Consider the following 26,732-nt stretch of genomic DNA (forward strand, 5'->3'; position numbering starts at 1 on the left):
GTTCCGATGGTTTCAGGTTGACTGAGATCCGGCCAATTTTCTTAACAGATTGTTTGTGGTGGGAACTTCCAAGTAGCAGTTCGTGCAGGGTCTCTTGAATGTAAGAGAGCTGTCGAGCGTGACTCCTAGATATTTTGGAGCGTAGCAATGTTGTAACTCAACTTCATGCCACACTTACATCAACTTACGAGCAGTGTTCCTATTTATCAAATGAAAAGCACACACTTGAGTCTTTGAGTGGTTTGGTTTAAGCTGATTTGTGCTATAGTAACTTGATGGATCTTCAAGTGTATTCTTAGGGTGTTCTCCACTGATTCAGAGTCTGAGCTCAGAGTGATAAGAGCAAATTCGTTAGCATACAAGAAACTCCTGGTGTTGGGTCGTTTGTATACACTTTAAACAGGATTGGAGCCAACACGCTTTCTTGGGGAAGACCGTTTTTCTGTAGGCTCTACCGACTGCGCTACCCTTGAAAGTCATTGAAGAACCTGCAGTTTTGCAGAATTGCTACGATGAACCTAGTTAGGCTAAATTCCTTGGTCATATTGTATACCTTGAGTACTAGTGGCCGATGGTTGACAGCGTCATAGGCCGCTGAGAAATCGACAAACACAACCCCCGTCACCTTAGGAGCTTCAAACCCATCTTGTATGTATTGTGTAAGATTCAGTAGTTGTCCAGTGCAGCTTTTACCAGCACTAAATCCAGCTTATTGAGGTATTACCTGGAGGTCAACGGCAGGTGGGAGGCGGTTTAACATAATTCAATCCAGCAGTTTGCGTAGATGACAGAGTAATGAAACTGGTCTAAAACTCTTTCGATTGTTCCATTCTTTAGCAGGTTTCGGCAAAGTAATCACTCGTTTCTTCCGTCATATCTTTGGGATTTTACACCTGTTCACACAATTATTAAATTGCGGGATCCATTTATTTGTTGTTATACCAAAGTGCTTAATTTGCTATGTTCGTATATTATCTAAGCCAGCTGATTTCCCATTATTACTTTGTTTAATAGCCTTGCCTAATTCTCCCATGCTGAATGATGTTCTCGTCTTGCTCTTCTCTTTTCAATTTTGGGGTTGTGGGTTGCCTTCCCATTCAGCAGTAACTGATGTGCTGCTTTATTGGCTGTAATGTTATGGTGTACAGCGGTCGTATATGGATCGTTAATTAAATGTTTTGGGACTTTTCAAGCTTCATGATTTGCTATGGTTTGAATCCATTGATCTATTTTAACTTTCTTATAGAAGGAATGAGTTTGTTCCCTGAATCCACAGTTGGTTCACTGAAAGGACCTTCTTCAAATACGTTCGTATATTAAGTAAGTATGGTGGCTTTGTCTGATATAAGTCCAGGAATGTAAGATATTCAACAACAACGAGTATTTGACATTCTGGAATAGCTCTTTACAGCAGTGGTGAAGTGGTGCTGGTTCTTCGATGTCGAGCAATTCTACAATTCTCGACCAGTCTGCTTTTCTAAATTTAACCTTCTTTGAAATCGTGCTTTGCGAGATCTAACAGCAGAAATATTTTGCACATTATTGGTCAATGCTGTGAGTTGGGTATTGTGGGACCGACAGATTTTACACGTTGTTGGCTGATACTCTTGCCACCAAGTATGAGGTCAGGAGTATAGCCTCGCTCCCACCTGCTGCTGTTGAATGATGTTGGTAATTTTGTATTATGAATTAATTGCAACTGATTTAATTATGCCCATTCTTTTACTCCCGCTCCATTCTCATCTTCATGATCATAGCCCCAAACATTACTATGGCTGTTGAAATCACCAACCACAATCGGCATTCTTTTATTATGAAAATTGGTTTGTTTATTAACCATAAATTCAGCACTTGGTGGTTTGTAAAGGGATGGAATGGTTCAACTGGCTGTTTGTCGAATGAAAATGTCGATATTATTTTCTTCAGTAACTGCTGTGGATTGGATCTGAATGTCCAGGTGAACAAAAATAGCACTACCACATTTGTTATGCAGTCTTTCAATGGGGAGACGCAGTTTATTTTTGGTCTGAGCATGTCGTAAATTCCGTGTGTCTCCTGTACGTACAGTACCTGGTACCAGTACTGACTGCATGCATTTTGTAGCAGCTCTTCTTTGGCTGCTATTATATCTTCTATGTTAACAAATGGCTCTGAGCACTATGGGACTTGAATTCTGAGGTCATCAGTCCCCTAGAACTTAGAACTACTTAAACCTAGCTAACCTAAGGACATCACACACATCCATGCCCGAGGCAGGATTCGAACCTGCGATCGTAGCGGTCGCGCGGTTCCAGACTGTAGCGCCTAGAACCGCTCGCCCACTCCGGCCGGATTATGTTAACAGATATAACGGTTAACGGTGTCCCTGAACAGGGCTCAGATTTGGATGTTTCTGGTGTGAAAGGAATCATCCATCAGATTTTCCAGTTTCTGACGTTGCCCAGGCAACACCTGATTGCTTTTCCTTGTGCCTTCCTTGGCCTGATTACATGCCATCAGAATCTTCTGGGAGGCTCCTTTCTTGAACCCCACAACTGGCTATATAACCATACATAAAAAGACTTCAACGTATCACAGTGAGTAATGGTTACAATTAACTGAATAACCATTACTCATTGTGACACATTAAAGTATTTTTATGTATTTTCTTGTCACAACTAGCTCTCAACACCATACTATCGAAATAAATATGTAATTTCCATGTGCCCTGTCTGAAGATGAGCTAGTAACAGTTCGAAAACTAGTTTATGAAATGAACAAACATTGCTTCAGTCTTCTGTGTCTGTATTCATCACACATTCACAGTTTCTCGAACATCCACAATAGTTTAACCAAAACTAATTTCTATATCAGATGTAGCGAATTTATGCTGTCAAAAGACATAATAATGTAAAATACAAACTATACAAGTCATGATGGTGTTGCAAATGGCGTTTCGAGCAGTTTATTTCGCATTGTGAACCACTTGAAACTTATCTATATAAATTAACATGACTGAACTTAGCAGCTGAATTAATTCCAGCAGAAGTTGCCAAATGAAGTTCAACTCTACAAACTTCCAAATTGTGTTACTGAATGAACATGTCTGGTACTTGTTGCCAAGTGGCAGTATTGTGTAAAGTTTTGATTATTACTTAGGAAAGTTTAAGCCCTTGAAATAAGCACTGCTACGTTATGCTTTAGTGCAGATAGATTACTCCTTGTAGGTACAGCCTGCGCAAGGGATATGTTTGTACCTTCTGTTTTATTCGTGCATGTGACTACAAGAATAATATCCCCACTGACCCATCTAGAGACCCACAGAACTGAGTATAAGCGGTCATAAATGAAAAAACGTATGTTACGCATCTGACTATAATAATAACGTCTCTTTTATTTTGTCTAGATGGTCATAGAAAACGAAGTATAGGTGTAATTCTGTCTGTACAGTCCACAACGAAGTTCTGCATCTGATTTACACAAAGAGCTTGTACTCAGCATGGTCAGAACTCGCTGAATTTGTCAAAGCTATAAGCACAAGAAACCTAGGCGCCACTTTGCTACTGTGGAAGGTTGTAATCTGAGAAGGATCACGCAAGAAAGAACTCATTCAAAGAATAATCAGGTTATAGGTTTACAATGGTCTCTAGAAATAAATAGTGAGGAAATATTACCACGATTCCTGGAAAATCACTCGCATGGCCAAAATAAACTTTATGCCACTGTTTATTAAATCAGTGATTACAGATGTGTTTATTGATGATAGAAACCATCGAAGGAAACCATTAATTACACATAAGTTCACTGATTGAGGAAAGACATACTATAATAATTCGGTCTCTCACAGAAATTACTAAAGAGAAACAACAAGGAAATCTACCTCCACAATATATCTCTGTTAATACTTCTAGACGAACACATAGGACAGAATACAACATGAAACAAACGAGGAATACAAGTGGTACTCAACTATACTGAACAGAACTATATCACCAAACATCCTGAAAAAAAAATTCACCAATTATCCTGACAATATATAGTCTGCAAGTGATAGATTACCCTCGTTTTGATCTGAAAGAGGATAGTCATACCAGAGAAAAATGCTAATGGACAAATATTGAATTGATACACTGATACACATGATCATATTGTGCAAAACTATTCAGGGAATTTCTAAGTCCGTACTGCACAGACAGTAAGAACAGGTATAAAATATAACATAATATAAAATATAATATAAGGAGCGATAAAAAAGTTTCCGTTCAAAGGCCACACAGTCCACAGTCGGTATGCCAATAAGGCAAAATCGCCATGAGCATTGAGGCAATCATCCCACAGACACACCAGGTTGTTGAGACCCATTTGGTGAAACACGACATCCTGCTATATGAAGGAGTCATAACTGCCTGCTGCACATCCTTGGGATGTCAGTCACAGGAGAGAGAGATACAGGACTATAGGGCAGGTGTTAGAGTGTGTACCATCCGAGATTATGTAACTTCTATGTTACAAGATTTGCGATGTGGGAACATGCGCCTTGTGTCGAATTGCGACCAGCAGGGAACTTGGTACACCATTCCACAACGACAGTTGAAATGTCCCCTTAGAAAAATTATACATGACTGTGTTTAAACTGACACACAATATTTTTAGCGCAACGCAATCTGACTTTCAAAACTCCCTACAAAAGAATGGCCCTGACTAACATTAACCTATAACTTTCACAAATCACTTACCTCACAAAAATCTTCGTTACTCGAACTACTGCAATACAGCGAGCGCCACTACTGCCAGCTAAATAAAAGATTCAAACCACGAAAGGCACTAACTACTGATAGGCATAGTTAGAAAATGAAAGATTTTAGTAGAGAACAAACAATGTATTTACCTTAATAGTGTTGAAAAATCATAATATACATAGCTGTTCATGACATCCAGTCTTACAAATTTCAAAACTCCGCCATTTCTCTCCCCACATCCACCATTGCTGGCGACTCACCTCCAACTGCGCGACGCTACGCGCTGTTCACATCCAGCTGCCCAACACTACAATGGCAGACAACAATGCAAACTAGCCACAGACTGCACACAGCACAGCCAGTCATTTTTCATACAGAGCGCTACGTGGCGTTACCAATAAGAAAACCTAAACAGCCTACTTACATAGCCCCTATGCTCCCCACAAAAAATTTTACAAATTGTGTTGGGCACTGGCCAATACAGATTTGAAAAAAAATTTCATAATTACAGTAAGAAAGATATCAAATGCACACACTTATTAATACAATGTTGGTCAAAAGCTACAATTTTCTCACAGTCCATAAAGACAGTCCTGATCATTCATCACAGTAAAATTACAGTGTTTTTCTCAAAGTCTGAGCAGTAAAAGAAAACGCACACGGAAGTAGTGGATTTCCATGCAGTCTTGAAGAAGTAGTGTTGTCCTTCCAACGGAAAGACAGTGCTGACTCTCGAAATGCAGACAGGTAATGGGCCACAACAGAGCAAACCCACAGCAGAGTCAGTCGAAGTTTTGAAGAATATTAGTAGGTAGGTCATCACAGAGCAGACCCACTGTAGCCCTGGTAGAGATTATGGTATTGGTGGGCCACCAGAGGTGTAGACGCACTGCAGTCCTTGTAGAAATAATGGTATTGGTGGGCCACCAGAGATGCAGACCCACTGTAGTCCTTGTAGAAATAATGGTATTGGTGAGTCATAAAAGGTGTAGACCCACTGTAGTCGTTGTAGAGATGGATAGCAGCCATCCGTTGCGACTGTGCAGGTGCACAATCACCATCGAAGAGTCTTGTGGGCAATATAGCAAGTCCATGAACCACCACTTGTGCACTCACAAAAATTTTTTTTGAAATGTCCTTAGAACCAGCAATGCTGTTATCCAGTCCCTTGCTGAATTATTAACACACGTGCAAACACTAACAGTCCCAACTTCTCACATACTGTGCATATATTATGACCAACAGAAACGTGTGCAGTGAAATGGTACTTAATTTGAAGAACTGATGTCTATACAATTATAAATTTACAACATAAGAATATAATTACAAAGGTACAAAATACATCATTAAATAACATAACAGTACAGATAACATTTGTAGTAACACAGGCTTTACAAAAGAATAGAAATATACATATACATCAGTGTTACAGGAATTATGACATAAGTACACACATAAAAGATCAGAATAACTTTTGAAACATCAACTTCACACATGAGCATTAAAACAGAACAGAATAAATAATGTCTAAACATCTTTACAAAGAAAATAACATATTATCAGAAAAATTCTACAACATAACTCTTATTAGCTAAACACATTAAGACAGGAAAAACACAAATATACAAGAGTACACAAACACACAGCAGAATAACGCAGGAGGAAAGGACAGGGTTTGTTTTCAGTGTAAAATTTGATACTGCAGTGCAACCCAAAACTTCATTCCATAGTCTTTCGTCTTATTTCAACATTTGTTTCCACCAAAAAAATCCTATCCAAGCATGCTTTCTGTATTTATATGTTCACATATTTCTTACCTCATTCATTTATTTGCCATTATCTTACCTATTATTTATTTCCAAGAAAATCCTACCTAAACCTGTTGTCCCTAAACCCAACTTTTTTGGTTCATAACCTCTTTCAAAATACTTTTTTGGCCAAACCATTTTCTTATAGCTTCTCAATGCATTTCTTCCAATTCATCGCAACTTGTTCTCTTATATGGCCTACCCCATCTTAAGCTAACTTAATCTACTGAGCTCAGATGCTAAACTAAGGAACCAGGCAATGCAGCAGCACAAAACAATTAACACAAACAGCAATGATATAAAATACAAATGGCAAAGCAATTGAAATATTAAAACTAATATAAGGCACTGTGCAGCAAACAAGAAAAATAAATCCGTAATAAAACTGGCTGAACAGAGTAATACAAAGTCAAATTCAGTAAGACTATGCCTGGCAAACAGCAGCAGCAAATGAAATAACTTATACCTAAACGTGACAAAGCTCAAGCTAGTACACTAAAGACAACAATACATATAAGGGAAACGTCTATTCACATCTTAATGTCTATGTAATTAAAGTGGTGCACCACAAGAAGTTATTCTACCAAAAAAATTACCAAGTTCTTGAAAAGAAAATTCCGTATGCAATTCCTGTGAAGGGAAATGTCTTTTTATGCTCCTTCGTTTCTTTGAATAGATCATAAAATTATTTACTGGATCTGTAGGCATAAAATATTTATATTAGTACATCTATTAAATTTTATTTTAACCAATGCTGCAGTGCAGCTAGAAACTAGATATTAAACAAAATGAGTAAATAAATACATAAAGCAAGCCATATGGCATTTCTCTCAACTAGCAAGACAATAGCCGTGAAATGTTTCTCATCGTTTCATTAGGCATTTTAGTAAATATCATAAATTAAGAGCTCCACAGTATAATCATATGTTTTCAAGTTTGAGCATGTCGTATTTGCGATGCTTTCTACAGAGGAATGTCAATAGCGAGGATAATGGCCTCTTTTTTTTTTCTCCACCTGTGCCTCTGAAAGGCACACACTAATGGCTTTTTTCCAGGCGACTATCGGGCAGCTGGGTGGCCACGACTCATTACGTAAAGGTGGTCACTTAACTTTCTTACTGAAATATTTATGACACCAGTTTCCATTACAGTGACAGTCTCATACAAAAAATTTCACAGGTCAAGAATTTGCGTTGCAAATGTGTAGAAACAAAATCCTATGAATATAAGTGTTCAAAAAGTTTTCGTCGACATTGTGATACAGTCACGTATATACACACATTTCATAACTCTTAAAATACGCTTATTGGTTTCCAACATCCTTTTTCACAAGTCAGAGTCCCTAACCACTACTCATTATTCCTTACCTTATTACACATATACATATTCGTTGACACTTCTTCAATATTTCATCATAGTAAATACATAGCATAATCAAATTCCTCATATAGCATCAGCTTATTGATCATAAACATACCGCAACAGCATAATACACATAGTCATCGTAATAATAATATCATAACACCTCAGTCAAATCTCAAAAATGTCGTAGCTTTCTGAAATAATGTCAAAACCTAAATAAAAAACCTCTGCTCATTTCAACAGTGTCATCTACCTCCAACGTACTTTAAAAATCATGATCCCATACCAAATACATTATTCAGAGCTCTCATAGTATCACAATGGTTCCGAAAAAATACGAACAGTTCACAAAGTACAGACAAAATACAATTTCATAAGTGTGAAGTTATCCATCTGCGTAATTGCGTAAACATGTGTCACTGATGTAGTAAAAAAATGTTTGTTTCTCTGTTAAATAATCAGATAGCTGTGTAATTTATGTGTTAGAGAAATATGGTACTGATGTGTAAAGTTGTATAAGCAAATACCATATTAGCTAAGGCTCCTTGTGCTTGCCAAACACATGGTACACAAAGTAGACGTGTACCCCCTGAGGATTAATGTAATTATACCCTCAGGTGTTACAGATTACAGCAACGGAATGAAATGTACCACGGAAAACCTTTGTATCATTGTACTTCAAATATCTTTAAAAATAAATGATTTAAGTGCAAAATTAATCACTCAAATACGTGTACTGTAGCGCTAAATTTGCGTCTTGCTGTAAGATAATCTCTGTGGAAGTGTCGTAGTTATTGTCCTCCGAAAGCTAAGTTCTGCAGAAGCCAATGTACTTACCTCATGATAAACAAATGTGAAATGCTTTGCGTATAGATATCTTAGTTATTACGCTTATTGCCGTGATGAAGAAAGTACTGTGCTGTAACGTGTTGCGCTACGGGAAAGGCTGTCTTATTGTAGCTATACCACAAAAGTTACTACTAAAACATGTTTTACTTTCCAGAATAATTCAGAAAAACTGTGCAGATATAAAACAGAAACACCGCAAAAGCAACATTGTAAATTGTCACTCGTTAGTAGCGTCGTGTAGCTGTCACATAAACTAACCACTGTGTCATCTGGTATCTCACAGGAAGTACATTAAATCCAGAATGTATTTTCAAGTAAACCAAAATGTTGCATTAAAATTCATTAGCAGTACTGGTAAATGTTCTAAGAATGTGAGCCTTCTAGCCGTTAAGTAATCGTGCAACTAACAAGCAAGAATGTACACACAGAATAACACTGTGTCATCTGTTCGCAATAACAATGAATTCGTAATTTCTGTTTAAATAAGTTCTCTTGGTTCTTGATTGGATATTTAACTTCAAACATTGTTGCATGGTAACAGTTTCTACGTCTGACAATCCATACTAGAAATGTGAAGTGAAAAGTTTTATGGAAAAGACAAAGTTAAAAAGCAGATTATCTTTCAATAAACGGTTTTACTTGTGAAATGTGGTGTAAACCTTTACTCTTCCTAGTACGCAGAGTTTCAGCTTCAGTGGAATTATCATGTGGTATATGGTACATCAGTAAAGAATGCTAAAATTTTTGTCAAGGTTAGCGTCTATGTAATTTTTCCCTGAGCCTGCCGGCGCACGCGGCTGCTTGCGGTGCGAGTCATTGTCTGTCTCTTTGTTGGCGCGCATCGTTATTAGGATTAGCAGACCTAACTTCTACAAATTCACCTTGTCGAGAGTGCCCTGCTCTGTTTGAATCCCGCCAGTTCTGATGGAATTCAGGTCTGTCGTTTTGTCGGTAGTTTACATAGTTTCTTGTTTGTCGGTTATGTGGTGGAGAATTTCTCCCGGAATCGTAACTGCGCATTGAACTGTCGCGTCTGAAGTTAATCTGTCTCCCTTGATAATAATTGTTTTTGTTCCCATATTGTCTGTTTCTATGGTAATCTCTGTCATATTCATTACTACGGAAATGCGATCTTTCTCTGTAACTGTTATTACTCTGCCAACGGTTGTCATACGGGTGGTGTCTGTTTTGGTCACAATTTGTGTTGTGAGAATAGCCTTGTCGTGTCCAGTTATTATTTCTTTCATCGCGGAATTGCGATGGATGTGACCTGTAATTGTTGTGCTCCTGTTTTCGCGTTCTGCGATTGTCAGTGTCAATTTCCAGTTCTTGTAACAGTCCCTGAAAAGCTTCAATGACCTCTTTGCAATGTCCTACCAAAATAATATGTTGCAAATGTTCAGGTAATTTGATTAAGCAAATGCGGATGTGTTCTGAGGGGCTGTATGGGTTTGACAGGTACTGATTCTTGTGCAACATGTCTTCAAAATATTTCACAAGACTGGAAAATTCAGCTTGTTCAAAGTGTTTCATCATCATGCTGCTATGTTTTACTCGGTCTTGTGTAGCTTGAGACCAATATGCTGAGAGGAAGGCATGATAAAATTCTCCTTCACTGTGACAATCGTGAGTGACCGATCGCATTCTTACAGCTGGTTCATTCTCTAAGTAGCCACACATAAATTCTAACCTGTGCTCCAATGACCAGTTGGGAGGAAAACAATGAGAGAATTGATGAAGCCATGCTTGTGGATGAATGCTGTTGCCAGAATTCTTAAATGTTTTGAATTTACGTGTAGTAATGAACAGCTTATAGTCCAAATCATCATGTCGGCGAGTCGCATGTCGGTCATTGTTACGTCGTTTCGGCGGTTCCATCTCAAAATTCGGTGTACCTTGCCAATTTCTTTCATAATTTCCGAAGTGCCCTGAGTTATTATTTTGTGGCTGTTCCGTATTTCTATGTCCCTCTTCCCGTATTGGAGCACGAGTGGCCTCTGAAATACGTAATTCTTGTATTACCTGTATCAGCTGATCTTGTACTTCCCGGATTTCTCTTTTGTACTGTGTATTGATTTGATTTTGATTTTGTTTGAATTTTCTAATTTGTTCATACTCTTCTGTGTCAGTGAAGGCTACAGGTCTTGTGTCATTCAGATCATCATCTACCTTTGTAGTTAAGTTAGTGAACTGATCCGAAAGTTTTGGCTACTTTCTGCGATAGTGAACACATTTCCTCAGTGTGTTTTTCTGAACCAAGTTTCAGAGCGTCCATTTGTGTTGAAATCGAATCTACTGTGTCCTTTAAGTTTTCCTGAGTTTTTGCAAGTTGCATAACCGAATCGGTAGATGCAACTGAGTCAATTTTAGCCCACAAGGCCTCATGATTTTCATGAACAATGGTTTGCAGTTCTTTTATGGCTGCTTCGTGATTCTGTAATTCATTTACATGCCGCGAAAAAATAGGTTGAAAATGCTCACAAATTTGTGTTTTTATGTCATTACAGACTTTTTGACATTTCGATTCAATGTTATGTAACTCAGTAGTTAAATCTTCACGTGTTTGTTCAAGTGTGGTGTCTAACTTCCGAAGATTTTGTTCCATTGTGTCTAACTTTTGAAGATTTTGTTCCATTGCGTCTAACTTTTGAAGCTTTTGCTGTATTTGTCTCTGATTTTGTTCCATTGTGTCTAACTTTTGAAGATTTTGCTGTGTTTGTCTCTGATTTTGTTCCATTTGTTGCATTAAATGCAATAATAATGTATTAGTGTCTAGAATCTGTACCTCTATGCTTTTCGGCAGAGAATTTGCACCGGCAACATTCATATTTTGACAAGCAGAAAATGTGTCTTGACTTATTTGAGAAAACGGTGAGGACGCAAAACCTGAATCTACAGTATTTGCAAGATTGTGTCCTGTCATTTCGGATTCCTGAGGCGAGCTCTTGCCGACCGAGCGATCGATAATGCTTCCCTGTTCACTAATTGTTTCACTGCCTACAGCATTATTTGCAGCCCGCTCTATTTCCCTACGCACAATTACCAAATTACTACTTTGAACATTAGTTAATTCATTACTCGGCGGCGCTGATAAGCTACGCTCGTCGCCACTATTATTTCTCAGTTTACTTTGGAGCCTAGTGTTCGTTTTTCACACGCCATTATTGCCACAATATTTCACACGACAACAGAGAAAAGCACAATTTGAAGAGCAAAATAAGAAAACACATTAACATAGCACTGAAAATAATATCTAGTTAATAGCAAGCGCAGCTGCGTAATACTTGGTGCAAATTTACATGCGTGCCACACCTGTTTTACTGTACAACAATGAACGACTGCAACTACAAAGGAGATTCTCTCTACAATTACACACTAGCAATAAACAAAATCTACACTAATTACACAAACTACAAGAAAAAAATCAGAAGATTCCAGTGAGGTATCCTCGGCTAAGGGTCGACATATGAAACTTCCCCTTAGAAAAATTTATACATGACTGTGTTTAAACTGACACACAATATTTTTAGCGCAACGCAATCTGACTTTCAAAAATCCCTACAAAAGAATGGCCCTGACTAACATTAACCTATACCTTTCACAAACCACTTACCTCACAAAAATCTTCGTTACTCGAACTACTGCAATACAGCGAGCGCCACTAATGCCAGCTAAATAAAAGATTCAAACTACGGAAGGCACTAACTACTGATAGGCATAGTTAGCAAATGAAAGATTTTTAGTAGAGAACAAACAATGTATTTACCTTAACAGTGTTGAAAAATCATAATATACATAGCAGTTCATGACATCCAGTCTTACAAATTTCAAAACTCCGCCATTTCTCTCCCCACATCCACCACTGCTGGCGACTCACCTCCAAATTGCAGCCGGCCGCGGTGGTCTAGCGGTTCAGGCGCTCAGTCCGGAACCGCGGGACTGCTACGGTCGCAGGTTCGAATCCTGCCTCGGGCATGGATGTGTGTGATGTCCTTAGGTTAGTTAGGTTTAATTAGTTCTAAGTTCTAGGGGACTGATGACCACAGATGTTAAGTCCCATAGTGCTCAGAGCCATTTGAACCTCCAATTGCGCAACGCTATGCGCTGTTCACATCCAGCTGCCCAACACTACAATGGCAGACAACAATGCAAACTAGCCACGGACTGCACACAGCACAGCCAGTCATTTTTCATACAGAGCGCTACGTGGCGTTACCAATAAGAAAACATAAACAGCCTACTTACACAGTTTTCGTCTGGCATGCTGCCGATACACATTCCTCATTCTCCGATGGATGTCTACCAGTGTTTGTCCTTTGGCAGCCAAGAAGAGAATAACAACACGCTGGTCCGGTTTAGTTGCATTGGTAATAATGCCGTCATAGTTCATGTTTCCACATTTACCACAAGCACCTTGGAAAGACATGAATGCCACACTAATCCCTTGCCAACATGTCGGTGCTGGTATACCTTCATTGGACTCACACTATACTGGAGAAACACTGCAGCAATGCCCTCAAATGGAAGCTGTTTGACTGCCCCTTATTCGCAAACATATTCACCTAAAATAAGAAAACAGTTAGGAACAAATGCAAAATTAGCTGCTGCTACACATTTCACATATAATGCATAGCTACATCTCAGCTAGGGAAAATACAAATGGGATAACAAGGTATGCATTCTTAATCTCGAAGTACCACACTCCCAACTATAAATCTATTCTTACATGAGGCAAGGTAGCTAAAGTTGATGTGGATGCGGATGGGAAGTCCAGCCTCACAGGACACAGTGCCTCTGTCACATGAGGCGATAGTTAATGTGATTTGCGACTGTAGCATTCTCTAGTGGCAGCTGTGAGTTGCATCTGGCTCTCAATCTACACAGGTAGTTTACTAAAATAGATGTGCATAAAATTCTTATCTTAGCTCTACTAAAACACACAATCCCTCCTTTGTCCATATGCAAGTCATTTTCTATTTGTAGTTTATCTAAATAAATACTTCAATATCCATGAACATGTTGCAAGGCAAAGGGGAATACTACATGTCCAGTCAGTAAGAACATTAGTTTATAGAAATTCACGAAACTAGACAAACTCACTCTTGAGAGAGCATACTTATATTTCCATAACATGAAGTATTACAGACAACATTTCTATAAATTTAACATGAAAACGCAAAGGCAAAACAAGAAAAAAAATTCATACAGCAAGAGGCGAATTTGGTACATTTTTTCATAACTTGATACCTCTGCCAACTGCATTACACTGAACTTCTAAATCAAACGCCGTAGTATTTTAGTTGCAATGTTCTGAAAGTTTTAATCGTTGATACGTTATTAATTGACTTTTATTACTGGTATAACAAATTCTATCAAGATCACAAGTTTTTGGCGAATCTTCAATGTGCCATTGCCTTAAAATAGCAAAATTTCACAATACACGAGTTGTAGCACATTAATAAGTAAATATGAATATTATGTAACCACCAATAACATTTATCGTCATTTAGTTTCAACAAACTGTACCAGTAACAACTGGTTTTTGGGAGATGCTGTGTGTGCTGATGCCTAGAAACAGAATACAATCATAGTGTGTAATCAATAATATAAATCCCACACGATATGCCCTTCAACTAAAAGTAACAAACACAATATGACGTCTGACAAGTTCTGCTTGTGACTTAGGTAGCGTTTTTGCTTCTTATTGGTTCAATGCTTTGCAGCACATTGCCGAAATATCACAGGCCTTATTTTGTATTTCACAGGAGACTGCGACTCAACATGAAATAACAGGATGTGACGTCACAAAATTCATGAAGCTCTACGTCAATGTTAGCTAACTTATCCCGTGTGAATATTACAACTTAACGCAGTTCATATAGCTGCAGGCCGTGTTACCACTTGCTACGTACAAGAAACTTGCCAAGAAGATGCTACTATTGCACACCCTATGTCGGCTCAAAGAGTGTAATGCTAGGCAGGTGAGGATTGACTATTGTGCAAATCTATGGAGACACTTCACGCAAGCAGCTGATTGCCAAAACGACGACGGAATGGAATGAGTGTATTAGTCATATTTTACCAACTGCCTCACTTAAAGCTGGCTGGGATTTGTCCGAAAATATCGCTAAAGACACTAATCTTAAACATCCCATCTTGTCAATTTATACAACGAACTGAGAAGTGAAATAAAAAAATAGTTATTCTCAAACAGAATGTGGTGTTGATTCTGCATGTGTCTTCATTGACTTCACGTGAATTGCATCATAGTGCAATAACTGTACTTTTCTTCTTTATTTATTGTCTTCCCATTACTACTCTTTAATTTTGTGGCCGAAGTGGGTTCACAAGATACATACACTCTGATATTCTCTTGAAAATATAACACTGTTGCATGTAGTATTTGCACTGCAAGATGGAGAAAGTTGATTGATTAGTTCCACTGTAGGTTTATAAGAGTAATTATGTTGTAAGTTGAAAATTTTTTATTGTGTGGTTGCTGGCTACAAGTGAAGTTTTAATACTGTTCTTTGTTCAGGGTCACTAAAAACAACCTGTTAGTATATGGTCAGTTATGTGGTTCATTTTACATACACACACACACACACACACACACAGAGAGAGAGAGAGAGAGAGAGAGAGTCGTCCAGAATGATGAAGTAAATATAAAAATGTACGTGTAATTTCTCTTATGTGAATGCTTGTAAACAAAGAGCTTGTTTCACCAAATAATGAAATAAGACTTTACACTGCATTACAGTTCGAAAATTGACTGGTTGGTACACTCTGGATTGATGCATGACACAATTTATGTGGTTAACAGCCGTGTTATGCATATATGAAGCTCCTCCTACCTGATGATGTATGTAGATAGTGAAAGATTTTATAGTCGCTGGTCTTGCTGTCTTTGTTTAATAGAATATCACAACTCCTTCTTGAATGGCACAACAAACGTTAATGAAATATTATTGACGCTAAATGGGTTATGGATCGCTGTAATATAACAATTTCTGGAAATCAAATACTATATATGTAGAACAGTTAAAAGTGAGATGTTAAAATGAACACAGACATCATTGTGATTCATATAAGACCAGAAACCTAGGAAATTAGGCGATGATTTAGTGATTATGGCGGGGTTGTTGGCATATGAGCAGAGATGGATCTGAGAAAAATGGGGGGGGGGGGGGGGGTTATTCAAGAGACTATACGGGCCGCAAACGGTGAAATAGACTTACGTAAGTGATTTTGTCAGAGAGCAGGCTGTTACGACACGACACCCATGACCGAACATTTTCGAAACGGAGAAAATGGTCGGCTATTCACGTGCTACTGTTGTGAGCATCTATGGAAAATGGTTGAAAGGACAATGAAACAACGAATACGCAGTGAGGTGTTGGCAATCTACGCTTCATCACTGAACATTGAGGTCAGGCTGGCTCACTCTTTAATGCAGAATAAGAGGTCATCTATCGTAGATCTGATGACAGAGTACAATGCTGGTACAGCAAAAATGTTTTGCAGCACACCGTTCAACGCTCATTCTTGAAGATGAGGCTCCATAGAAGACGACACCTATGTATCCCGGTGTTGACCCAATGCCACCATCAATTATGATTCCAGTTGCCACAGGATCATCAAGATTAGACCGTGGATCAGTGGAAAAATGGGCTCCTGGTCGGATGAATCACGTTTCTTGTACACCAAATTGATGGATGTGTCCATATACATTATCACCCAAGTGGAAGGCTGCTTGAAACTAATACCTCACACAGCCCAGGGGGCGCAATATTATTTTATTGGGGACATGGAGGACATATGGTAGTCATCAAAGGCAGCGTGATAGCTATGGACTAGGTGGTCATCACTGTGAAGCGCATGCAGCATTTCATGTTTCATATCTTCATCGACAGCAATGACGCCTTAGCAAAATAATTGTCAGTGTCACAGGACCCGAACCAAACTACAGTGGTTTGACGAGCGTGAAAATGAACACAAGTTGATATGTTTGCCATCAGATTTGCCTGATCTGAACCCCAGGAACGGAACTGGAATGCTATTGTGTATCTGTTCTGCATCCACAATCCCCTGGTCCTTAATTTTCAGGAAATGCGTGATTATGCACAGACATCTGGTGCCACATACCTTCAGAGACCAACCAAGGCCTTCTTTAGTGCAGAACTGCTGCTGTATTGCATTCCAAAGGTGGACCAGCATGCTATTAAGCTGGAGGTCATGATGTCTTGGATCATCAGTGCATTATATTTTCTTTGATAACATGAACTGTATGGGATGATCTTGATAAAAGGGACAAACTGCAAAAAAATAGCAGACAGGATAAGGAGCAACATAAGACTCGCTGTCATTTCACCAGAAATGCATTCCAAGGGAGGTAAAACCACATGGTGGCGGAAATAAAAGATATTTGACAGTGTCCCTAGCATCAGAATCAGGCAGGTGGCCTGCCAGCATGGGGTAAGACAGACGACTATGTGGAACATTCTCCACAACTGCCACAGCCTGTAACACCTAAAACACATGCAGGGCTTGTTATCTTATGGACTTGCCTTCACAGCGGCTGTTTTTGTTGCGTACGATTTCATGCGCAACGGTAAGGAGAGGTAGGCTACAGAGTGGTGCAAGTTGTCTTAGGAAAGCTGGACAGGAGCAGGACTGAAAGCAAACAAGTTAACACAACAAACAGAAGAGTTCTCAGGGCATACGAAGACTCATTACAAATAATGCAGCAAGAGACAGAGTCCAGCTATCAACGTCAACAATCATGAGACTCTATGTACTAAAGCACGAATGATGGATTCAGAGCCATGACTAGTTGACGTCACATAACATCGTATAGCGAAGAGGCTCCAACTGTGATTGTGACTGTCTGAACACCACTGGCCAACCTATAGCGCAGAGACAGAGGGCAATCACAGCCAGAACAACTGGAGGTGTGGCTCAGCTGGCACGCACCATAGGGTCCGACAGGTCCCATATGACCGCTATTGGCGTCTGACGTAAACTTTCAACTCCGTTGCCAACTTTGTAACACACGTGTGGTTGTATCGATGTTTGGTACAACAGTTTTGTCACTGGTTCAATGCACAGGCCACCATGCAACTGGGATTCCTATAATTCATCCTCTTCACAGATGAGGGGTGGTATCATCAATCTTCATGACAGCGTACTGTGGGCTATTTAGAATCCTCACAGTATGGTGGCAATGAATTATTAGCACCAGTTCAACCTCAATATGTGGGAGGGCATTATTGGCGACTGCCTCTTGGAACCAGTCTTTCACAATGCCTCATAAGCGAGGCGTATCTGCAATTGCCGTGGTCTTCCTTCCCTGCTGGAAGAGTGCCTTTGCTGATATGTAAGGTAACGTGGTTACTGCATGATGGTATTACAGTTCACAGAACTCTTGAGTGTACACTAGTACAGACAGGACATTCATAGCTATCTGATGTGTTCTCTTGTGTGCTTTCAATCACTGAAACCTGCACTGTCAAAGACCTTTTATTTCCCTTTACGCAATTCTGGGCGTATGACCATATGATCTGTCTTGCTTCTTATGCGATCTGTGATCGTTTCCTGTGGTTTGTCACCCCATTTGGCAAAATCACCCACACAGAGGACCAATCAAATTGTAACTTTGAATAAGTGCACACACAGACTGCGTAACATTTCCTTTTAAACATCACCATCTACTCTCATTTTACACCGTTTCCCAAAATGAAAAATAATTCTTAATTTTTTTTTTTTTTACTGTAAGTCTTCAAGCCTCTCAGGCATCGTGTTATAGATCACTCCAACAAAAGTCAGTAAGTACCCTTCTCTCGACTACAGCGTCCTTCAACTGTACACTGGACATACCACTCATATTACATAAAATAAATATCTACAAAATGTTCTCACATAAAAAATTTAGGTATAACACGTCTCGCAAATAACATTAGTCCATATAAATAAAAATGTAAATGTTCTTTTGTTCAAAATTTTAAATCTACGAAAGTAATTCACAAATTGATTTGAAATTTTTACACAACTTCGCAGTGGAATAGGCATGTGTTTTTATGTAGTTACTGGGGCACCAAATACACTTTATAAATATATATGTAATATTTATGGGGGAAATGTATATCAAAATGTAAATGTCCATTTGTTCAAAGTCTGAAATCTCTGAAAGTTCTTCACTGATTGCTTTCAAACTCTCACACAACATTGCATTCGAATAAACATGTGTTTTATATACCTATTTTCAATATACATATAATATATATAAATAAACATGTAATGTATAAAGGGGAAATTTTATTACCAAAAATATCGAAATTTCCTCTATCAATTTCCTTCAAATTTTTACACAATATTCTAATGGCCATACAGATGGACATAGGCTACGTACTTTTAATATGTATCAAATACAAATATATAAGCAATATTTAAAGAAGAAACATTGTTCCAAAAATCTCAAAATGTATACGAACAATTTACTAAGTATTTATTATTTACTGTATATTTACTATACTTTAATATACATGTGATTCTTATTAATGTTTAAAAACCTCCAAAGTGACGTAGATGATGATGAGATGAATAGTTTAATATAAAATGCTGGGGGCTGCTAATGTTGGGAAATAGACAAAAGCGGATGACAAATGTTGAACATGTGGCGCTACCAGATGATGTGGAGCAGTTGAGCCTGTCAGTCTGTCCCACCTGATCATCCCAACCCAAGTCAAGTATTTACGGCGGTTTAGCTCTGGGCTTATGTGTGCGACTCCAGCGCTTTGGACTCAGGTTTCGAATCTTGCGTCTGACAGGAAGTATTTGTTTTTTATTGTATTAGACAGTTATGTGTTTACATTGAGGTACGATTTATTATTTTAATTACCTATCTCGCTGCCTCCACTGGTTTCTTGCGAAGTAGAGTACAACAAAAGCCTACGATATTGGTTCACAAGTAAATTATTATAAGCTTCTGAATTTCGTCTTCGCCAGTGAATGACCTACGTTTTCCTTTCTAAATAGTATCTGTAAACAAAAAAGGGGACGAAACGAAGTAAGAACAACTTTGGTTGGTTACAGCGAGGACAGTAATTTTGTAACTTCTACGTTTACAACAGATCACATCTACAAAAGATGTTCGGAATTTGCACCATTGTTCAGCGGTGTGAAGCCCGGCCTCCCTACAACCACAGGTAGGACTGACAACTCCAACCACTGCATGGGGAGTGAAATATGTCATCTGTTGACGTCTCATGTTCGACGTTTGTCATCCATTTCTGGGGTATTTCCCAACATTTGCGGTGCCATGTCTCTTGTATCAAATTACTTGTTGCAGTGGCTTCGATGTAGCTTCTGGTGTTTTAAACGTTAATAAGAATCACCCTATATATAATTGGTGAAACAGTTACCAAACATCTCAAAAACTACTTGACTGATTTACTTCAAATTATTATATGTTACTTTCATAAACATTTGGACACATATATAAAAGGGAAACGTTGGTAGCAAACAGGAAAATTTTATTAATTAATTATTGGCCTACAATTAGAATTCTATTACAGAACCTGAATTTGCAACGACAATAAACAAGACTCAAGGTCAGAGAGAAGGGCAAAGAGGAGATGGACATGGAGTGGGAAGAAATGGATATAGAAAGTGGTAAGGAACAGATGGACAGAGAGAGGGGGCAGGAGGAGATCGAGAGAGTGAGAGGGAGGAGAAGATGGACAGAGAAAGGAGGGAGGAGGTGATGGGCAGAGAGAAGGTGACAGAGAGCGGCACAAGGGGAGAATGGGGGGAGAAAACGAGCTCAGGGAGGGGGAGGAGATGATGGACAGAGGGGTGAGGGAGGGGCAGGAGGAGGTGGAGAGAGATAGAGAAAGAGGGAGGATAAGATGGATATAGAAAGGAGGGTGGAGGTGATGGACAGAGAGAGGGGGAGAGAAAGGGACACAAGGAGAGAAAGGGGGAGAAAACGAACTGAGAGAGGGGGAGGAGGTGATGGACAGAGGGGGCAGGTGAGAGAGGGGCAGGAGGAGGTGGACAAAGTGGAGGACAGGAGGAGATAGACAGATCCTAATGGACAATCACAGCAGCTGTGATGATGTTGACTTCAGTCAGACCGGAAGCCAAAACACCAGGAGCACATTACTTAACACAAACAAGTCGGCCTTTGTTGAAGTCCTTGAACCATATACACACTATTGCACGAGGTAGTACATCTTCACCATAAGCTTGCTGTCTGCCCCGATAGCTGAGTGGTCAACGCCACGGATTGTCATGCCAAGGGACCCAGGTTCGATTCCCGGCTGGGTCGAAGATCTTCCCAGCTCAGGGACTGGGTGTTGTGTTGTCTTCATCATCATCATCATCTCATCCCCATGGACGCGCAAGTCGCCGAAGTGGTGTCAACTCGAAAGACTTGTACCAGGCGACCGGTCTACCCGACGGGAGGCCCTAGCCACACGACATTTCCATTTCCATACGTTTGCTGCAGCTTATCGTAACTTTCAGTGGTTGTATGGCTTCAGACAATACAGAATTTTATTCCACCATACTGATATTCTCGTGTCACCTCCACTGTTTCATATGTGAAGTACAAAGAGCGTGTACAAAATAGAGCATTACTACCAACCGACCGATACAAAAATACTGCCGCCTGTTGACATTGTATATACATTGAAGCGCCAAAGAAACTGGTTTAGGGATGCATTTTCAAATACAGATACGTAAACAGGCAGAGTATGGTGCTGCAGTTAGCAACGCCTATATAACACAAGTGTCTGGCGCCGTTGTTAGATATATTACTGCTGCTACAATGGCAGGATATCAAGATTTAAGTGACTGTGAATGTGATATTACAGTCATAGCACGAGTGATGGGACACAGCATCTCTGAGGCAGCGATGAAGTAGGGACTTTCCCGTACGACCATTTCAAAGTGTACCGTTAATATCAGGAATGCGGTAATCCATTAAATGTCCGACATCTCCGTGGCTGGAAAAAGATCCTGCAAGAACGGGACCAATGACGACTGAAGAGAATCGTTCTACGTGACAGAAGTGCAATCTCCCCGCAAATTGCTGCAGATTTCAATGCTGGACCATTAACAAGTGTCAGCGTGAGAACCATTAAACGAAACATTATCGATATGGGCTTTCGGAACCGAAGCCCACTCGTGTACCCTTCATGACTGCACGACACAAAGCTTTACGTCTTGCCTGGGCCCGTCAACACCAACATTGGACTGTTGATGACTGGAAACATGTTGTCTCATCGGACGAGTCTCGTTTCAAATCGTATGGAGCGGATGGACGTGCTCGGGTATGGAGATAACCTCATGAATCCGTGGACCCTGCATGTCAGCAGCGGACTGTTTGAGCTTTTGGAGGCTCTGTAACGGTGTGGGGTGCGTGCAGTTGCAGTGGTATGGGACCTCTGATACGCCTAGATACGACTCTGGCAGGTGACAGGTACGTAAGCATCCAGTCTGATCACCTGCATCCTTACGTGTCCATTGTACATTCCAACGGATTGGGCAATTCTAGCAGGACAGTGCGACACCCCACACGTCCAGAGATGCTACAGGGAGGCTGCAAGAACACTCCTCTGAGCTTAAGCACTCCCACTGGCCACCAGACTCCCCAGACATGAACGCCGGCCGCGGTGGCCGAGCGGTTCTAGGCGTTTCAGTCTGGAACAGCGCGACTGCTAGGGTCGCAGGTTCGAATCCTGCCTCGGGCATGGATGTGTGTGATGTCCTTAGGTTAGTTAGGTTTAAGTAGTTCTAAGTTCTAGGGGACTGTTGACCTCAGAAGTTGAGTCTCATAGTGCTCAGAGCCATTTGAACCCAGACATGAACATTATTGAACATATCTTGGATGCGTTGCAATGTGCTGTCCCCTTCGTACTCTTACGGATTTATGGGCAGCCTTGCAGGATGCATGGCGTCATTTCCCTCCAGCACTACTTCAGACATTAGTCGAGTCCATGCCATATCGTGTTGCGGCACTTCTGCGTGCTCACGGGGCCGCTACACGATATTGGGCAGGTTTTCCAGTTTATTTGGCTCTTCAGTGTAATGTAAGTATGAGAAAGTTCACAAGCAAACATGCAGACGAAAGCTCTGGACTGAAACTCCGAAACTCCTCTCTGCAGCATGTTTATTCAATTGCTCTCGGGCCAATGTACTGGGTGCGTACTCTGTTCCTTAGTACACATCTTTTTTTTTATTTTTTTTAACGTTGTGTTTGGTCGTTGCGGACGTCGCAAGACATCCTGTCATCCTGTTCAAGTTCGGTGGTTGAGCCTTCCACTCAGTTTTTTATTACAGAGCCCAACCGGCTCTCTGAGCGAACACGCTGAGCTACCGTGCCGGCTACATCTAGGCAATGTTTGGCATCAATAGATTCCATTTGGCAAAGGAGGCTTCCTTCAAGTGAAAGGACTTTTTGCTCCGTACAGGTGATCCTCTGCGTGTCAGACGGGCAGGGAGGCTTCCAGGAGGTGCCACAGGAGACTTGCTCCTCGGACACGAGGTGCAGCGCCGAGCAGGGGGCGTGCGTGGAGGGCGCCACGTCCTGTGGCAGCAGCCCGGGCAGCAGCATCTACTGCACCGAGTTCGGCTACTTCCCGGACCCTTACGACTGCACCGTCTACCACATCTGCCTCGCCGCCAACGTCCAGTCCACGCCGTACCAGTGCGCGGACGGCTACGCCTACAATCCTCTCACGAGTGAGTGCAGGTAAGTTTTCGTTGCTGAAGGACTGGTCACCACCTACCATTTAAAGGCACACAGCTAACCCTGTAATTTTGTCAAACAACGGCACGCGCGTGGTAGGAGAAGGTCAGCACACATCCGTCTAACGATACCTAATCTTCCGACACACGCACACAAAGACAAAGTGTTCTCACAGAGGAGTCTTATCCATCAACTGTACTGTTATGAATAATGCTAGGCTACACGTGGGTAACACAGCATTTCAAACTGCGTATCGAAGTAACTACCCTACAGTCCACCCGGTTAGCCGTGCGATCTAAAGCCGTCGGCACACGGACCGTGCATCCGAACGTTGAGCGTGCCGAGCTTCTGACGTCATAGCGTGGAATAGCACGCTCGGGAGTCTTTCCGAACGTGCAATGCAATATCTGGCATGTCAGATTGAGCGTGCGTCTGAGCGTTGACCAATCAGAGGGCACAACGCCACCTACGTCACAAGCACGTCGTCTCCCTTCAGTACAGAGTTGTGAGGTGCCATATTGGCATTCATTTCAAGCCTATACGTTTATATGCCGTTTCTGAGCACCAGCAAACTGAGAATCGCTGAAAAACCCGTTGTTAACTGTGTGATTCGAACATAGAGGGTGTTTAAAAAATGACCGATATATTTGAAACGGCAATAAAAACTAAACGAGCAGCGATAGAAATACACCATTTGTTGCAATATGCTTGGGACAACAGTACATTTTCAGGCAGACAAACTTTCGAAATTACAGTACTTACAATTTTCAACAACAGATGGCGCTGCAAGTGATGTGAAAGATATAGAAGACAACGCAGTCTGTGGGTGCGCCATTCTGTACGTCGTCTTTCTGCTGTAAGCGTGTGCTGTTCACAACGTGCAAGTGTGCTGTAGACAACATGGTTTATTCCTTAGAACAGAGGATTTTTCTGGTGTTGGGATTCCACCGCCTAGAACACAGTGTTGTTGCAACAAGACGAAGTTTTCAACGGAGGTTTAATGTAACCAAAGGACCGAAAAGCGATACCATAAAGGATCTGTTTGAAAAATTTCAACGGACTGGGAACGTGACGGATGAACGTGCTGGAAAGGTAGGGCGACCACGTACGGCAACCACAGAGGGCAACGCGCAGCTAGTGCAGCAGGTGATCCATCAGCGGCCTCGGGTTTCCGTTCGCCGTGTTGCAGCTGCGGTCCAAATGACGCCAACGTCCACGTATCCTCACATGCGCCAGAGTTTACACCTCTATCCATACAAAATTCAAACGCGGCAACCCCTCAGCGCCGCTACCATTGCTGCACGAGAGACATTCGCTAACGATATATTGCACAGGATTGATGACGGCGATATGCATGTGGGCAGCATTTGGTTTACTGGTTCAAATGGCTCTGAGCACTATGGGACTCAACTTCTGAGGTCATTAGTCCCCTAGAACTTAGAACTAGTTAAACCTAACTAACCTAAGGACATCACAAACATCCATGCCCGAGGCAGGATTCGAACCTGCGACCGTAGCGGTCTTGCGGTTTCAGACTGGAGCGCCTTTAACCGCACGGCCACTTCGGCCGGCCATTTGGTTTACTGACGAAGCTTATTTTTACCTGGATGGCTTCGTCAATAAACAGAACTGGCGCATATGGGGAACCGAAAAGCCCCATGTTGCAGTCCCATCGTCCCTGCATCCTCAAAAAGTACTGGTCTGGGCCGCCATTTCTTCCAAAGGAATCATTGGCCCATTTTTCAGATCCGAAACGATTACTGCATCACGCTATCTGGACATTATTCGTGAATTTGTGGCGGTACAAACTGCCTTAGACGACACTGCGAACACCTCGTGGTTTATGCAAGATGGTGCCCGGCCACATCGCACGGCCGACGTCTTTAATTTCCTGAATGAATATTTCGATGATCGTGTGATTGCTTTGGGCTATCCGAAACATACAGGAGGCGGCGTGGATTGGCCTCCCTATTCGCCAGACATGAACCCCTGTGACTTCTTTCTGTGGGGACACTTGAAAGACCAGGTGTACCGCCAGAATGCAGAAACAATTGAACAGCTGAAGCAGTACATCTCATCTGCATGTGAAGCCATTCCGCCAGACACGTTGTCAAAGGTTTCGGGTAATTTCATTCAGAGACTACGCCATATTATTGCTACGCATGGTGGATATGTGGAAAATATCGTACTATAGAGTTTCCCAGACCGCAGCGCCATCTGTTGTTGAAAATTGTAACTACTGTAATTCCGAAAGTTTGTCTGCCTGAAAATGTACTGCTGTCCCAAGCATATTGCAACAAACGGTGTATTTCTATCGCTGCTCGTTTAGTTTTTATTGCCGTTTCAAATATACCGGTCATTTTTGAAACACCCTGTATCTACGAATAAGGTTTTCAGCACGGGCAACACGATATGATTAGATGAAAGCAGTCTGCTGTTGGTTTAGCGTAATGAGTAGCGTCAATGTCTTGTACAGGGTTGTGAATTGGTTCGGTGGTTCGCCCCTTGGCACAACCAAACTTTTTTCCTAACATTCCCGTTTTTATTAGGTTCTGATACTTTGTTATTAGATTAATATAAATATATACTATAATATTTGATGTTATGTAAATATAAGTTCACCTTTTTTGAGGGGTGACTTTGTTTGATTGGCTTAATCTACAGGATAGCTTGCGCTACTTCTATAAAGATATTTTGCTCCTTTTTCTTTTACGCTTCGTAATTCACATGTTGCAAAGATTCTGCTACTGGGTACGAACAGTGATCAAGTAAGACTGACCTTGAGGTTTTACTAAAATGTGTGAATGATGAAATAATGTTTATCTGATGCTGAGAAGTATTCCAAATTTGTAATGCACTGTTTGTAATGGAACTTTTATAAGCCTGTGTCCTTATTGACTGGACATGGTACTTTCCTTTTCGTAGACGATGGAGTAAATGTAGGTTTTAATAGAGCTAGCAAGGGAATTTTAGGCGCGCCGGTTGAGTAAACAGTGTGATTTACGAACTAGAAGCATCCTTCAACTGCCGCTGTAGTGCGTTGCGATCGCGTATACCACGTTGGGGCCCACGAACCGTATGCACAATTCGCATCGTTCCTGAGCGTTCAGCAACATGTTGAACTTGGCACGCTCAACGTTAACGTTCGACAGCACGGTCCGTGTGCCGAAGGCTTAACGCACTGCTTCCTGGGCAGGAAAGCGTGCCAGTCCCCGGCACGAAACCGCGCGGCCGATTAGTGTC

General features: G+C 41.0%; 1 protein-coding gene across 1 annotated transcript in view; it reads left to right on the top strand.

Annotated features, from left to right (window-relative positions):
- Positions 1 to 26,732, top strand: part of LOC124619855 — a 136,113-nt gene that overhangs the window by 80,691 nt on the left and 28,690 nt on the right. Inside the window, exon 3 of the mRNA XM_047146467.1 lies at positions 23,212 to 23,492. Within this exon, the coding sequence (XP_047002423.1) occupies positions 23,212 to 23,492 (281 nt within the window). The remainder of the gene's footprint in view (positions 1 to 23,211; positions 23,493 to 26,732) is intronic.

The sequence above is a fragment of the Schistocerca americana genome, chromosome 6 (genome assembly GCF_021461395.2).
Source record: "Schistocerca americana isolate TAMUIC-IGC-003095 chromosome 6, iqSchAmer2.1, whole genome shotgun sequence".
Classification (NCBI taxonomy): Eukaryota; Metazoa; Arthropoda; class Insecta; order Orthoptera; family Acrididae; genus Schistocerca; species Schistocerca americana.